The sequence below is a fragment of the Argopecten irradians genome, chromosome 3 (genome assembly GCF_041381155.1).
Source record: "Argopecten irradians isolate NY chromosome 3, Ai_NY, whole genome shotgun sequence".
Lineage (NCBI taxonomy): Eukaryota > Metazoa > Mollusca > Bivalvia > Pectinida > Pectinidae > Argopecten > Argopecten irradians.
Genome location: NC_091136.1, coordinates 20334116 through 20351365, shown reverse-complemented (window position 1 = coordinate 20351365; position 17250 = coordinate 20334116). Strand labels below are relative to the sequence as shown.

The 17250-nt window shown below is 35.4% G+C and overlaps 1 protein-coding gene across 1 annotated transcript in view; it reads right to left on the bottom strand.

Annotated features, from left to right (window-relative positions):
• Positions 1-17250, bottom strand: part of LOC138317789 (fibrocystin-L-like) — an 86808-nt gene that overhangs the window by 35569 nt on the left and 33989 nt on the right. Inside the window, exons 21-35 of the mRNA XM_069259681.1 lie at positions 16929-17034; positions 15878-16038; positions 13369-13491; positions 10449-10554; positions 9436-9702; positions 8530-8654; positions 7641-7785; positions 7255-7444; positions 6239-6480; positions 5809-5967; positions 4935-5111; positions 2981-4161; positions 2390-2714; positions 832-978; positions 131-302 (exon numbers count right to left, since the gene is read on the bottom strand). Coding sequence (XP_069115782.1) covers positions 131-302; positions 832-978; positions 2390-2714; positions 2981-4161; positions 4935-5111; positions 5809-5967; positions 6239-6480; positions 7255-7444; positions 7641-7785; positions 8530-8654; positions 9436-9702; positions 10449-10554; positions 13369-13491; positions 15878-16038; positions 16929-17034 — 3626 coding nt within the window. The remainder of the gene's footprint in view (positions 1-130; positions 303-831; positions 979-2389; positions 2715-2980; positions 4162-4934; positions 5112-5808; positions 5968-6238; positions 6481-7254; positions 7445-7640; positions 7786-8529; positions 8655-9435; positions 9703-10448; positions 10555-13368; positions 13492-15877; positions 16039-16928; positions 17035-17250) is intronic.

The window sequence follows — 17250 nt, the reverse complement described above, 5'->3', positions numbered from 1 at the left end:
TAATGCTAAAGTAATCATTCTGTCGTGCTTGCTATCGAACACAAACCAACTAATATTGTATAGGAATAGTAGTCTGGAAGCAGATGTCTCTGCCAAAGTGACAAAGGGATATAGCATTTGTTATACTCACCCAAAGTTCGTCCCATTTATTGTGACTGTCGTGCCTCCTGCTGTGCCCCCGCGATTGGGGGTGACCCCTGTGATTGTGGGGGTAAGGTTAGGTCTATAAGTGTAGGCGTTTGTGATATTCTTTACCACTGAGTTCAAACTGAGAGTCACATCACTAACTACTGCATCACTTCCTGTAATAGATATCATTTCTATTAGAATTACCACATTCGTTCAAAGAGTTGGAATAAGAAAATTCCCTTATTCTGAACATTCTATTGTTTAAATGTTGAAAGTATTACTATAATAAATACTTAGAAAGTAACGAACAAACATGGTGAGGTGGGTTATGAGCATCTTCATTAGATCTGAATCAAAATTAAGTCTCTATCACTGTAGTAACATATACTTTCAGATTCGATACAGTGTCTAATGCGCTATATATTGTAATTGCAAGCAGGCGTGCATTGGGTTTTAAATGTCAGTGCTGTAATAACTCTTATTGTAGTGTATTTGGTATAAGTAGCCCAAAACTATATTCACAAATAAACAAAATATAACTGTTGATCGATTGAAACAGGATTGTGGTGCTTCAACCGGATTGTGGTGCTTCAACCTTGCTGAAGCATACCTTGTACTGGAGGTGTCTTACAGACATCAACCTTGCTGAAGCATACCTTGTACTGGAGGTGTCTTACAGACATCAACCTTGCTGAAGCATACCTTGTACTGGAGGTGTCTTACAGACAACCTCAGTGGGAGTGATACTGCCGTTCTGGATAACACATGTTTGGTTGTCTATGGTAACATGAACATTACTGTCGAATCCCGTCCCACTGACTGTCACAAGCTGACCGCCAGCCATACTTCCTGTAACAAATTGATTGTTATTTTATCTCATAAGCATGCAGTAACCTTAATTTACTAATACTGATGACGTACATTGACGAAAGAAGCTCTGAATCTAATCGTACTAAGAAGTTAGCTTAATCTTATCTTAAGCCTATCTTACCATTAAGTATGACGCAGTGTTTAAATTCACCAGATACATAATATGTATTATATATAGTGTTTTAACTACATGCGTTGTGTATTGTCTGAATTTATATGTCCCTGTGTCTGTCTGAATTTACATGTCCCTGTGTCATGTAATGTCCAGTACATGCAAATCTGTGTGTATGTAAGTGGTACATGTAATGATGACGTATGAGAGGCGAGTGAATGGATTTGTTGAGTGTGTAACGTCACATTGACCCTGCATGACCCTGTCCTTGCACGGGCACGCCCCCCCATATATTCATATGAAATGAATATTAAATTCATTATTCATGTGCAATACAATTAATATGCTTCAGTTTTCTATTATAACTTTTTAAATAGCTTTTCCGTGACGTTTATAATATGTATATGTATTACAAAGGACCGCACGTGGTCAGTTAGGGTAGGGCATTATATAGGGTCAAGTGACTTTGAATTAAATGTAATATGTAAATATATGTAACTCTGAAATTAAAATAGAATTAATTATAGTTATGTAATAAAGAAATACCTGTTTAGCCGGTACATTTATGTGTCCCTATGTATTGTCAAGTATTGTTCTTTTTATTTCAGGTTATCTGTCTCCGTTTTTCTATATGTAATAAAACTGTCACCTGTTTATAGTTGTTGAGTAATTCATATAAGAAGAGAACAAACCCACACAGTATATTCAATCACTCTCGTGACAAGTAGTTCTTCTGTGTAAAATCGTGTTGAAAAAAGGGACAATAAGTAAGATTCGATTTCTTTTAAAAGGTTTCACACTGTCCTTCATTAGCATATAATTTAATCTTGCTTGTATCAAGAATTTCAATTGCTCATAAATATGATTGGTTATAATGTCACATTTGGTTGGTAAATACAGCAGTTTAATGATTTATAATAGGAAAGAGTCCATCATTAAGAGAGGAATTACAGGTAAAAAGATTAAATTATAAGGATTAACTAAAATATATGTTTATGTTATAGAGATATATCACAACGATCGCGGTTTATTTAGAGTACATTTTGAATTTGTTGTAATATCTTTATTTCATATAATATTTATTAAAGTTACGATAATCCTTAATAAAATAGCTGTGAATATGTTTTCAACAAAGATCACCAATGGTTTTGGTAGATTATATCATTTCTAATTGAGAAAAAAGGGTAATTTTTTATAATCTATTTAAACACAGTGTCAGTGTGTTTGTGAATTGTGACTTATATAATATAAATATGTTTATGCCATGAAATAATTTACCGGAGTTTGGAGAGATACTTGAAGCGGACATTTCATAGGTAAATGTTTGATTGTCGTTCGATTTGCCAACGCCTTCCACCGTTACCCACAAAGGGTAGGTTCCCGCTGACAGGCTTCCAGCAACACATTCTATCTGAGTTTCAGTCGACGACGTTACGTTACAAGTGCTTTCCTGAATCTTGACATCATTGGATTCAATATCGGCCCCGAAGTTAGTTCCGGTTATGGTAACAGTGCCCCCACTAAGCCCTTGGACTGGTGATACTAACTCTATGTAAGGTGTAATACTAGCGTTGTAAGTAAAGGTTTGGCTCGGATAGTTTATCTGAAAAAAAGAAAGAACGTTGCTAGCGGAATTCGTAATTTGAATCTTTGGTTTGCAGTGCCAATTATGTACGTCGTGATCGACATCTAACAATGTGAAAACCGAGTAAATGTTTACAGATGCCAAGGTTACCACAACATCGTCATAAAATTATATTAATTCAAAGGGAGATTAGACCTTGAAAATAATGAGATAAATGCAGACATTATATCAACATCATTTAAAATGTAATACACCATCGAATGGTAGTAATCAAACATTCCTACCCTGTTTGAAGATACACGCACTGAAACTGGACCTTCTGTAGTCTCGCCTGGAGTGGTACACACGACAGACACCAGACTTGTGGACACGACCTCACAATTCTTGTTATTTACGTTAACTACCGTGTCAGGTAGAAACCCATTGCCATTCACAGTAAGAGCAGTTCCCCCGTGCATACTTCCCTGGTCAGGGTTGATAGAATCTATTGTTTTATCACTAGTTATATACACATCTCCCGTAGCCATACCCTTTCCATCAATGTAAGCATGTAGCTTGTTCTGACCTACTGGTAAGTTACTTATGCTGCAGCGAAGTTCAGTATCTGTAGGAGCTGCAACTAGACTACATGGGTACTTCGAGGTTTCGGCAGAGGTACTGGAAAAGGAAACTTCCACAGAACTTTGCGTTGTCCCCAATACAGTGCCGTTAATGGTAAGTGTTGTTGGGCTCCCGGTAATGACTGCTGGTTCGACGCTGGATACGGTCGGCGTATACTCTGTAGAATACGTAAAGTTACAGCTTGGCTCACACACGGCGGGGACCTGGTTTATACTGACTGCCACTGAAACATCCGTAGCAGAAACGGACCAGGGACTAAGACATGTAATTGACGTGTAGGAACAACTTTGAATGACACACTCATATGCAAACGGACCGAATGTAACTTTTACACTCTCCGTACAATCCTCATCTTCCTGATCTACAAAACCAGTCCCAGTCAGCGTCACCAGTGTGCCACCTGCCAATGATCCTATTATCGGATTTACTGATGTAACAAGTGGATACAACACGAAAGTGTCTTCTTTGTTAGACATTTGAGCCACATAGCCTTTGTTATTTACGCGTAATTCAATCAAAGAACGATGGCCAACTTCCGGCTTGTTGTCGGTGTCTATTTGACACCTGACCGATGTTACTGAGCTTGTCTTTGCTGAACACTTGTAGTCACCAAACGAAATTTCATTCTGACAATTCTTTCCAGAAAAGCCCGTCCCAGACAATTCAATGTCAGTCGCCGAAGTTCCGTTATCTGTGCTCACTCCATCAAGATAAGGCGTGGTACATTTCCAGAATCTAAAGTAAAAGTTTGCGTTGTCTGGAGCAGATGGGTATGTATCGGTACAGGTAGAGGTTTTCGCTGTCGTTGATTTACAGGAGTTTGGATCAGCTGGGTTAGGCACACCTGTAACAGTTATTCAGTATGACATAACACCGATATGGTAATAAGGTCAACTATGCTTACTTGTAATTATTACCTACCATTAACATGAGATAAATGATTGCCTAGGCAGTATTGCGCAAGATCTAAAGGATTTTAATTTCCATACCAAATATTTAAAATCTTTACAGTTCATGTGTGTTGATCGATCTAAGCCAAACAAATCTTGTTTGTTTGTTTTCATTTCAACATACATAGAACTTCAGCAGCAAGGAATTTGAAGTTGTATGGGTTTTCATTGTTGCCGATGTAAATAAAGCATAATATGCATGTTAAGATATGACTTCTTATTTATTTCAAAAACAAAAGCGAGGTTATTATTTTCGAAAATAATGGTAAGATTTAATTAGTCCTCCATTACCTAGTCCTCCCATTTTCTTATCAAGATTTTGTTGAAAAGAGACCTTCACGAATATACAAAGAAAATATACCACGTTCTATTTCACTAACGCTTTTTTAATATATTTTCAAAGCTCTGTTTTCAATGCGTAAATAATGATACTATTATGCCACACTTAGAATATCTGAACCATTTGATAATGAACATTTTCATTATCTCTACACAATGTCGACTAGTTAAATACAATGCACATCACTGTAACGTAAATAAATCAGTTAATGAAAACTTGAGATGGTCAGCTGATGACTGTTTCTGTCAGGTTTTATACTGACTTTTAATTGTATATAAATTAATATTTAAATTCAGTGTTTCACAGTATGAATTCCAGATCATTTACCTGAAGTGGTATTGTAGTCGGCCTCCACATCTTTCACTGTCACTTTCACTTTAGCCGCAGTAGACGTAAGGGCTAACACCTTTATTTTACCGTTATAGAAATTCTTTTCTTGGGTATTAATTATACCACTGGTGTAGAAATGTTCTCTAGTCTCATAGAAATTTTTTCTGTAGACACCTAAAACAAAACAAGATAATATATAGGGAATGAGCGGCAAAATACGCTGGCAAAAGTCAGGTACAGTATCGTAGCCCCGTTACACATATGTACAGGGACCACAAGTTTTATTTATCAATAATGAAACACTAAACACCTGGGGACAAAACAGTGTGATTTTGTATATTTATCCGGTTGCAATAACACATGCTTTACCTAGTGAGAGTATTTAATACAAGCGCGACACTTTAAAAGTTCAAAAGAAAGAGTAGCATGTCGCTCTGTTTTGATACTACTTGTACATGGTTGCAACGGATTGTGTGTTTATTATCCCCATTGAAATGGATTGTAAGCGATATTAATTTGGGCTCTTACGTCCGTCAGTCCGTCCGAGTGGCGTTTCTGACCCATCCATCTTTCAATATGACTTATTTTCGAATTTTCATTTTTTATTTTCTGTTACCACAGCAACACCCCTTTATAACGGACTTTCACTTTGCAACAGCTCTACAACTGTTCATCAATAATCTGCAACACGTTATCTGTATTCTGAGAAAGTCTAAATGATGCATTTGTCCTATAGCCATCCTTGTATTCCGTTTTCTCTTTCATGGAAACATATTCAACACCACCAAATTTTTACTTCGGGACGCAACAGTAAATTAATCTGTAATTACAAAACTAATGAACACTATGTGCAATATATTTTAAATATTACCGTATTTGGTTGCATCGCCGGAGCTAAACCCTCCAGGTATGAGGTCTGTTGACTCCCAATTCGTCGTTTCCTTGATACTCTGTTTGTTGGCTGAAAAATCCGGGTATTCCCATCTAAATTCTACTGTGTCTCCGGCACGAATAGTCAGGAAGGGTGTATCTGCACAAAACAATATCATCAAAATTGGGTTTAATATGAAATATAAAATACATTTCAGTATATCATATATAAGATATAACTATAATTCCTATTATTCCGTTATATACTGCACATAAATTACATATATAAAACAGTAATATTTTACTCCTACTCTGCGTCTATCCTGTTATAATGTTTAGCATAAATTGGGTTTATTCAGTAAATGATAACGTTTTACTGAGTGAAAGGGAGAAACGTAATGTTTGATAGACGTCTATGCCATATATCTCACCTGCGTTGTGGTCGGCGGTCGTAGTGATGTAGTGTACCTTTCTAGTGTGTTGTATTCTACACGTGAGCTGGGTGTCGTTCACCGTGTCCACCTTACACACATGCTCCCCAACTAACACTTTTACGTCGTCAGTAAATCCGGACCCGGACACTGTGATAGAAGTTCCGCCGAGTATGGACCCTCTTATAGGGTGCACATTGTCTACTCTTAGCTCACAAGTTAGGCTTGGTAGTGTGTTGTCTCTATCAATAAGATATAAGTCATTTTATTATCAGATAGGATTTGTTTGGAATATTCAAGAACCCAACTTTTCTTTGAAACGTGATCGAACGAATTAGTTATTCAGGAGATTAATTGTCCCGACCAGTGAATATTTGTCCGTCACTAGAAGTAGAAGAAGAGAATGTGAAGAAGGATGCCCGTCCAATATACCCAAAACGATATACCCAATATGAAAAGAATGGTTTCAAGAATGAACTAGATAATCGCTGGAAACAATTTTATTTATTTCGTATTTTCAAGTCTAGTCGATGTTTGAAGTGTCGCTACTACTCAAAAGTACATGTATTATCAAATATCATATATCCTTATTTAGTAGATATATTACATCTGTTCACGGCGTAACAGCAGCTCAACGCGCAAAACAAATGCTGTTCATTATGTACTTAATCATAATAAAATATAATTTAATATATAAATAATTACGTGGCAAACGAGAAGTTCCTCGTTATTTATAGTCTATCTCTCTGTCCGTCTGTTTGTTTCCAGACGAATACTTGAGTACGGGATAGATGGATTTTGTTGAAACTTCATACAGGGGAAGCTTTTATAAATTGCGAGTAGCACAGCCTTGGATTTACTTTGTATCACAGGTCAAGGTGACTATATATGTAAAAAGGTCACTAATACATTGCGGGGATCGTCAGGGGGCATGCATTTCTTCAGCAATACTCAGAATGCTTGTTTGAGTACAAGGTATCCAATATACAATGTTTTCTTTAATATTTTTGCATTACGTTTTAAGAGCAGCGCCTTTCGTTCCGATGGAAAGTCTAATGTCGTGAGCTCCGGTTGCACAAGGAAGTAACTCTGCTGTGACCTGAGTGTCATTATGACTGCTGACCTCAAGCCGTGTGTCTCCAAGCCATAAAACAACATTATCCCCCGCATCAAACCCAGTGCCATCAATGACTATAATTTCACCTCCTGTAAACCAAAGAGTATTGTCAAAAGCATTTCACATACACGCTATGTAGAAAAGTGTAAACGGCCTTCGGGAAATATAACATGCCTTGGGTAAACAAAGCGTCATGTCTCCCTACCACCAGGGCAATAAATGTATAATATTTCATTCTTCATTTATCCGTTAATTTATGAACTTTTATTTGTTTTTGTAACTTACCACCTACTCCAGTCACTGTTGGCGATATAGATGATACTTGTGGAGTTAGGGAGTCATCATAGGTAAAACCAGAGCTTAGTGTGTCTGTCTCAGTACCGTTTGTAGTGACGTACTCAATAGTCACATCAACGGTTCCAGCTGTATTCTGTAATACAATGTTATAATCTGTAAAACCAGAGCTTAGTGTGTCTGTCTTAGTACTTTTTGTAGTGACGTACTCAATAGTACATCAACAGTTCCCCTTGTAATCTGTAATACTATGTTTTCATCATTCCTTCATCAAGTGACAGAATATTGACTTCTGATTGGCTACACTTGGATATATTGCCGAAATAGTGTCTGCACCCCCGGCGATATCGAACACCAATACATCGTATACGTATAGTTGCGCGCTCCACTAAGTCATCAAAATGGCGGAGAGTCTGTGACATACGGCCGCGGGCAACTGCTCCTTTCATGCAGAAAGCAATTACCAGGTTGCTAGTTCTAGTATTTTATACTGATAAAATAAGATGTTGAAGACACACAAAAAGGCGACGCTGTGCCATGTCTCTGAAAATAAGACGTACGATGTACGATGCTTTATTTACTAAATCCATTATGCAGTATATAGGGCGCTATTGCCTCATAGCATTCTTTCGTGATTCTATCCCTCGACAATACGATGTGGCAATAGTTTTCCCTCACTTGTATTTAACACTAATAGAGATATCTTACTATGTTAGTGCCTAACAAATTTCAGTTTCCATAAACACTAAAACAAAAACAAAATCCGTTGTATAAAGTAGATAAAAATTGATATTTTGGAGTTTTAATATCAATCGAGTGCAAGCATGCATTAATAAATATTCATGAGATAATAAAAAAAACTGTGAGGTTAGTGACTTACGGCTAGCGGTACTTGGCATTTAACTTCCGTATACGTCACCGATGTGACTTCACATGGCTTAGATCCAACCGATATGGTAACAGAGTCACTGAAGCCATACCCATGGACAGAAAGTTCCGCTCCACCTGTCGGTGTGAAAACATTAAGTATTCTATAGGCCTCAGCTCTTGTCAGTAGGTGTAGTACTAATATAAGTCTATCGTTTGTATAAAGTCATTAAGTCAATGGTGTCAATGAATAAAATATACACTAGTATAATGTTGTGTTGAAAAGTATCTGTGAATATTTGACTGATATGGACGCCAATCAAATGTTGATTGAAAAAGTCCAACATATTACCCAAGTTAATCAATATCCATTAAAAACTGTATAAAGTGTGAAATAGCCTAAAACCATTATGTGGTATAGATTTGAATGGTTGAGGATATAACGTTCTAAAAGCCAGGGCCATCTAAGGACTGTCTCCCATGTTTGTGTGTGTTTAGAGAATGCAGTGTTTTCTTGTTGGAACTCTTTCCCTTCGTAGATGCTAACTGAAGCGCCAGTCACAGTATACCGACATTCGTTCAACATTATTGTGAGAGCTAAGCTGAACATTACCACTTTTTATAAGATATAATATGTCTCGACGACAGTACAGGACCACGAGCCTTCCGCACAGAGGTAAACCCTTAACTCATGACCAAAAGTCAGGCTGTGTCATGGGAGACGTTAAGAGGAAGAAAATCAGTTAGAAATAAGAGAAAAAATAATATCCTAAATTTGATCACCTTATACGCGTGCAAATAGAGCAACAAGTACAATTCTAACGCCCTACCTGCAAGACAGACATGGTAATGAAGATAGAATTAGATCTGCGTTTTTTTATTTATTTATTGTGTGAAAGCTGTTACGGGATATATTTACCTCCAAGACCAGAGCTAGATGGGTCGATGCTTTCGATACGTGTGTTGTATTTAAATGTTTTGGCTGAAGTGTCATGTTTAGCGTAACCCTTTCCGGCCACGTTGACCATGACCTTGTAATCCCCGTATGGACCTAATCCTGTTTTGCACGTGATCGATGTATCTGTAGCCGTGGAAACCATGCACTCGACTCCTCCTATAGTCACAGTGTTTCCTGAAGCCTCATTAAATCCTGAGCCTGTGATGGTAACTGTTGTGTTTGGGGGACCTAAAATCAATGGTTAGAATTGATAGATATACCATATAAGTATAACAAAACACATGAAAAAGTATGAAAATATCAAAAGATAAAAAAAATCAATGCAATTGACCGCACCAATTAAATAGCGGCGATATATAAGCAGAATGCTAATTTATTAGGAAATTGCTAATATCACCTATTGTGTTTCCTTATGTTTCTAACTCGATATCTGTGTAGTGAGTAATATAATAAAATTCGTAATATCAATGAATTTTTCACATTCGAATTTAAGATTTTATATATACCTGAGTTTGGTGTGGATTTGTCAGCCGAGTTACTACTCTTCATATCTAAGTCTGACGTGGATTTGACAAACAAGTCACTACTCTATATTTACCTGAGACTGGCGTGGATTTGACAAATAAGTCACTACTTTATATATACCTGAGTCTGGTGTGGATTTGACAAACAAGTCACTACTCTATATATACCTGAGTCTGGTGTGGATTTGACAAACAAGTCACTACTCTATATTTACCTGAGACTGGCATGGATTTGACAAACAAGTCACTAATCTATATTTACCTGAGTCTGGTGTGGATTTGACAAACAAGTCACTACTCTATATATACTTGAGTCTGGTGTGGATTTGACAAACAAGTCACTACTCTATATTTACCTGAGACTGGCGTGGATTTGACAAACAAGTCACTACTCTATATTTACCTGAGACTGGCGTGGATTTGACAAACAAGTCACTAATCTATATTTACCTGAGTCTGGTGTGGATTCGTTAATGACTGGAGTTACGCTGTCCAACCATTCAAATGAGCAATTACCGGAACAGTTAGCCGACATCCCAGAGTTCGTCACCTCCACCTTAATGTAACAACACAATGTTTTATAACAAGATAGGCTGAATAATCAAGTAGTCATGTTTAATAAAATATTATGATATATTTTACAGCATTGGAGATTTGGAGATCTATAACCAGGTAACCACATTATTTATACCTACAAAATATATCCTACAGGAAATCTATAACGAAGAAAGTGTGCGTTACAACTGACAATTATTATATATACTAACTGTTTTGAAATAATGAATAACTTCAATTAAATATATCCGTAATGTTGAGGAACTACCTGTAGAAAACTAGAAGACTACTAAATCCCTGTATATCTGCTCGGGTGAGTTTTCAGTCTCATTTCAGCTTTAAACAAAAAGTTCTTGTGATTTAAAAAAAAACTGATTGTACCAATTATTTGTAGCACGTGATCATATAGATTTATTTAAAAAATAGACTTCTATTACTTTTATAATTTTTATATACGATTATTAAGAAACTACTAATTTGGCAAATGATAAGCATTTAAATGTGGAATCATAACCTATTGGTTTTATTTCTTTTTACATTTTAATGAAGATACAGTGATTTCAATTTTCAGCAAGAATGATTGTAACAGGACAAATTTATGACCACCTTTTTATGACAGTTTTAGAAACAGCAACCTGGTTTTTTTTGAACTGCAAAATTTTAGAAAAAAAAAAATAGTCAACGTTGCAAACATTCATATTTATCAGACCACAAATTTGCACAGTATTGCCTTATATATTTCGTTGTGTAGCTGAAATTTATGCGAAATAGCTATCTCTGATTCATAATAGCTCCAAATTAAGCACACCACCATAATATTGTTATAATATTTTAAACTTTGTTATGAGTTTCTATTTCCAAAAATCTAATACACACTAGGACAGAAAAAAAATCCCATTCTATACGAATGGAATTAAAGACCCTTCCAAATTCAATATTCAGAGTTGTATTAACATCTCGTTTAGTGGGAATCAGCTTTTAAGGGAAAAAGTTCCCGGTATTTTTGTGCTGTTTTAAACCCACATAATGCGAAGTGCCAAATCCAAGTAACTAATGCTATATTCACTACTGCCGTATGTCGACATATTAACTCCAATTATGTGTAAACAGTGGATAATCCGCATACATTGGATGAAGAATTTTTAATAATACAATAATACATCCCTGTCCAAAGTCTCACTTTGTTTCATTCCTGTGTGTGATGTACAAGTGTTTAACCACTTAGCACGAAACCCATATACATGTAATACAAAGTGATTTGAATGGTCGAAGTGAATTCGTTATAAACGGGTTAGACTGTATTTAGTTACGGCTTTTTAGTGTCGCAAACAAACTCGGTAACGAATTTATCCCGTCTAAGGCTCAAATACAAAATTAAGAATATCAACCAAATGACTCAATATTTTCCTCATCATATGACTCAAATACGTTGTTATGGTCCTTATACATATGTATGTTTAACAATCCCAGAAACTAACTGTTCTTGCTTTTGATAGTGTCAACAGCTTATATTTCAAGGCTCTTACAACATGTAATCTAATTGGATTGTGACGTCACGTCATGGAGACAGTCGTGTATTTGGAAGCTCTGTAGGGACAGAGAATTACTTTCGCCATGTATGCCGTTCAATGCGGTAAATGGGAAAACTAATGTATGCTAGGTTGATGAACTGTCATATGGAAGACATGTATGTAGAAGTTTGATTACTTAATAAGAATAAAGAAATATACGGGCAAAAGCGAATTAGAAAGGAGTTCTTGACCCGTAACTTTGGGAATGCCAGCATCCAAGTCATGTCCAATAAAGTATTCCAAGATTCCTGGAATATCGATCAACGGCAGTGTAACATGTGTAGGATGATCTTTGAAGATAAAGAAGCCAAAATGATGAACTGAACTTTAGCCGTTGTAGATCGTATGTGGTTCTGTATTTTGGTAGGGAAAAGCATCCAGTGGGCCGAAAGATAGAAAGAAATGCAAAGAAATCAGGGAAGAGTATGAATCCCGAATTAGCGAGTTAGAACGATTGCTAAAATTAAAATGTGAAGTCCAGGTCCAAACTATTGCCAGAGAAACTGTAGATAAACATTTATAGGAAACTCATATCGAAGCAAAGGATAAAAGCAGATACGGGGAAATAAACGAGATACTTTCAGCATGTGAAGTAAAATCACCGTATCATATATAAATATTTTTTTAAATCAGGAAAAATATCGAGTAAAAACGAAGTGGAAGTAAACAGGCCCATTCTCACTATTCTTGACTGATTAGAAACAAAGAAACTCATATTCAGGAATATTCAGAATCTTAAAAACAACAGAAAACACCTTAAAATACACATCCAAAATAACTTAACAAAACGTGAAAGAGACAGCAACTCAATGAAGACGCAAAGAAAATAGAAGAAGAAGAACAGGCAGGATTTATCTACAGAGTCCGGGGACAGTCATGGGACAGATGCAATATCCGGAAAGAATGGAGTGATTTTTAAAAGCTAGTGTCCATAAGAGCATTGATATAAATGATTTAGATAAATGTTGAAGGACATGATAACTAGTACATCAACCATGCTATATTTGATACGGATATAGAGGCAAACTATGTATGCGTCCATTACCTAACTAAGTAACTATTATTTCTATATTACCCCGGGCAAGACAGGGCAACACAGAACAATGCTATGCTACGATAACAATTATATGACGTCACCACAATACTGTATTGACGTCACTGTAATCTCATGTCTATGTATCACGTAAATGTTACCGTGTACTTTAGGAAAAATGAAAAAAATCACCCGGGGTATGGAGTAGTACCTGGGGGGTGGTGTAAATCATCCGGAGGTTGTCTCCGGGGATTGGGTCCATAAAGTAGCCGCCATCTTGTATCGTTGCTGTGGTCACGTTGATATCTCTCCCCGTTACCATGGAGGCGTTTACCTGAGAAAATCACATTTTAGGCTTTTAAGGTTGATTTCTGATTTGTTATATAAGCTTATCTTATTAAAAAAAATACAACGAGCGTTACTGCACGGTCATCCTCAACAATGTTTCTGATGCATATCCGTGTCATTGACATCATGAACAACTTAGTTGGATGACCTTATGAATAATTGATATCTTGTGCATCTGATTAATACCGACATCAGTATATATAATTTTTCAGGTGGTCGTTATCTTAAGAGGCAAAACGATTGCCCAATAGATGAAAAACACACTATGCGTAATGAATGCTAATTAGAAACCTCATCGCATTTACGCTACTCTCCTCAATATTACTTAACTGATATATGACAATATATCCCAGTTATTTACATAACGTAACATAAAATAATAGAACATACACTCACTCTAATTATTTACGTAAAGTAACATAAAATAATAACAGTATAAACACTAACTCCCATTATTTATGGAAGCTAATATATAGGGGTAATGATGTGACACTCAACATCAATATCAACTGATACCACTTAGGTGACAGATTATTTATAACGTAATTCAACTGTTTCTATCAACGGGTGTCACAATCTATATATGTATATACCTTATCTATAAAAGATAGAACGGGTGTCACAATCTATATATGTGTATACCTTATCTATAAAAGATAGAACGGGTGTCACAATCTATATATGTGTATACCTTATCTATAAAAGATAGAACGGGTGTCACAATCTATATATGTGTATACCTTATCTATAAAAGATAGAACGGGTGTCACAATCTATATATGTGTATAACCTTATACTAAAAGATAGAACGGGTGTCACAATCTATATATGTATAACCTTTATAAGATGTGTCACTATAACCTTATCTATAAAAGATAGAACGGGTGTCACAATCTATATATGTATATACCTTATCTATAAAAGATAGAACGGGTGTCACAATCTATATATGTATATCCTTATCTATAAAAGATAGAACGGGTGTCACAATCTATATATGTATATACCTTATCTATAAAAGATAGAACGGGTGTCACAATCTATATATTTTATATACCTTATCTATAAAAGATAGAACGGGTGTCACAATCTATATATGTTACATAAAGATAGAGGTGTCACAATTATATAGTCCTTATCTATAAAAGATAGAACGGTGTCACAATCTATAAGTTATCCTATCTATAAAAGATAGAACGGGTGTCACAATCATATATGTTATACCTTATCTATAAAAGATAGAACGGTGTCACAATCTATATATGTTATACCTTATCTATAAAAGATAGAACGGGTGTCACAATCTATATATGTTATACCTTATCTATAAAAGATAGAACGGTGTCACAATCATATACTCTAAATAGAAGGGTCAAATCTATATATGTTATACCTTATCTATAAAAGATAGAACGGGTGTCACAATCTATATATGTATATACCTTATCTAATAAAAGATAGAACGGGTGTCACAATCTATATATGTATACCTTATCTATAAAGATAGAACGGGTGTCACATCTTATATGTTATACCTTATCTATAAAGATAGAACGGGTGTCACAATCTATATATGTGTATACCTTATCTATAAAAGATAGAACGGGTGTCACAATCTATATATGTGTATACCTTATCTATAAAAGATAGAACGGGTGTCACAATCTATATATGTATATACCTTATCTATAAAAGATAGAACGGGTGTCACAATCTATATATGTGTATACCTTATCTATAAAAGATAGAACGGGTGTCACAATCTATATATGTATATACCTTATCTATAAAAGATAGAACGGGTGTCACAATCTATATATGTGTATACCTTATCTATAAAAGATAGAACGGGTGTCACAATCTATATATGTGTATACCTTATCTATAAAAGATATAGAACGGGTGTCACAATCTATATATGTGTATACCTTATCTATAAAAGATAGAACGGGTGTCACAATCTATATATTGTATATGTATAACCTTATCTATAAAAGATAGAACGGGTGTCACAATCTATATATGTGTATACCTTATCTATAAAAGATAGAACGGGTGTCACAATCTATATATGTGTATACCTTATCTATAAAAGATAGAACGGGTGTCACAATCTATATATGTGTATACCTTATCTATAAAAGATAGAACGGGTGTCACAATCTATATATGTATATACCTTATCTATAAAGATAGAACGGGTGTCACAATCTATATATGTGATACCATTATCTATTTATTTCAATAAAAGATAATTGCATTATAAACGCTTTAACGAATATCAATTTGACATCTTCAACAAGACATATACTGCAAATGTAGTGATTAATAAAAGATTCTATTTTTGTACGACCATTCACCCAACTACATACCTCCAATTGCTCCAAAACATTTCCTTCGTATGTCGAATATTCCACGTGGAATTCAAAATCAAACAACAAATCGTCTCCTTTTCGTTCGACAGACAGTTTACTGGGTTTAAATTCCTGAAGTCTACGTTCGATGTCTTCGTCGCTGATATTAACAGGTACGTCTAGGTGGTAATTAGTATTTTAACATTTCTTCTTAGCATATTACAGAGTTAGATCCCTTGCGGATAGGTATCCATTGTGACGTCATTATTTTGTAATGTATAAATGTATTTACACATTTAATAACTTACTAACCAGCAGCCGTAATTTTTCAACTCTGACACATATACATGTAGTAGGAGTTAACTCGATGGATCCTATATAAATACTGTTGAATGTATCTATTACTATACTTTCCTGTACTTTGAACAAAGGTATATTTCTTATATTTGACATTTGATTCATTTAATGATGTTATTTACAAATTGATATTGTATTTTACAGTAATTTTATTTATACAGACATGAGGGTACAGAGAAATGTTCATCATGCTTGAACTTTATTGTAAATTTTATCTCAAAGCTAGTTTTGTGCGTTATTCAATCATCATTTAGTTTAATATTTGCGGTCTTATGTATACATCATAATATTTTTTTACGAGAGAAGACGGATTATAAGTTTACAACTTGTGTCTAATTCCATTTGTATATAACGTGAAAAAAAATATGTTTAAATCAATTATGGCGCAATTCACGTCGTTTTCTTCGAAAAGTATAACGTCACAATCAATATCTACCCGCAAGGACAGATAACTCTGTAATATGCAAATACATATTACCAGTAAATCAAGATTATTTGTGAACGATATCAAAGTCAGTTGTATACGCATAGAAGTCAGTATACATTCTATAATCGCTTTCCTCACACTGATATAGAACGCCAGCCGGACTACATGTGTTCAAGTTTGGCAAAAAACATTCAAAGCAAAGCTAAAGAAACCTACTCTAACATATGCTAAATGCTAAAAAAAAAGAAAAAAAATTGTTTTTGGAAATGCTCAAGAGTGCGTTACCTTTTAATAGCAGATTTCCAAGGGGCAAAAACAGGTCAAACGTGCCGCCGATTGGAGGAGATGCAAATTCCTGCTGAGTCACCGAGACAATCGCTTCCGCCGGCAGCTTCGAAAGGATACAAGATATAGTTGTAAATAAATCAAAATCACAAAAATCCCCACATGGGAGTAATATTGATATGCAATTTGTATTGTTTTGGTTAAAGTTGTTGAATAAGAAGTGCCGTATCCAAGATGTTAAATTCCTCACACCTATTGATTTCTAGGGCACGCACCTGTCTCTCAGGAGGATCGTTCAACTTAAAAACCTAACTCAGATATT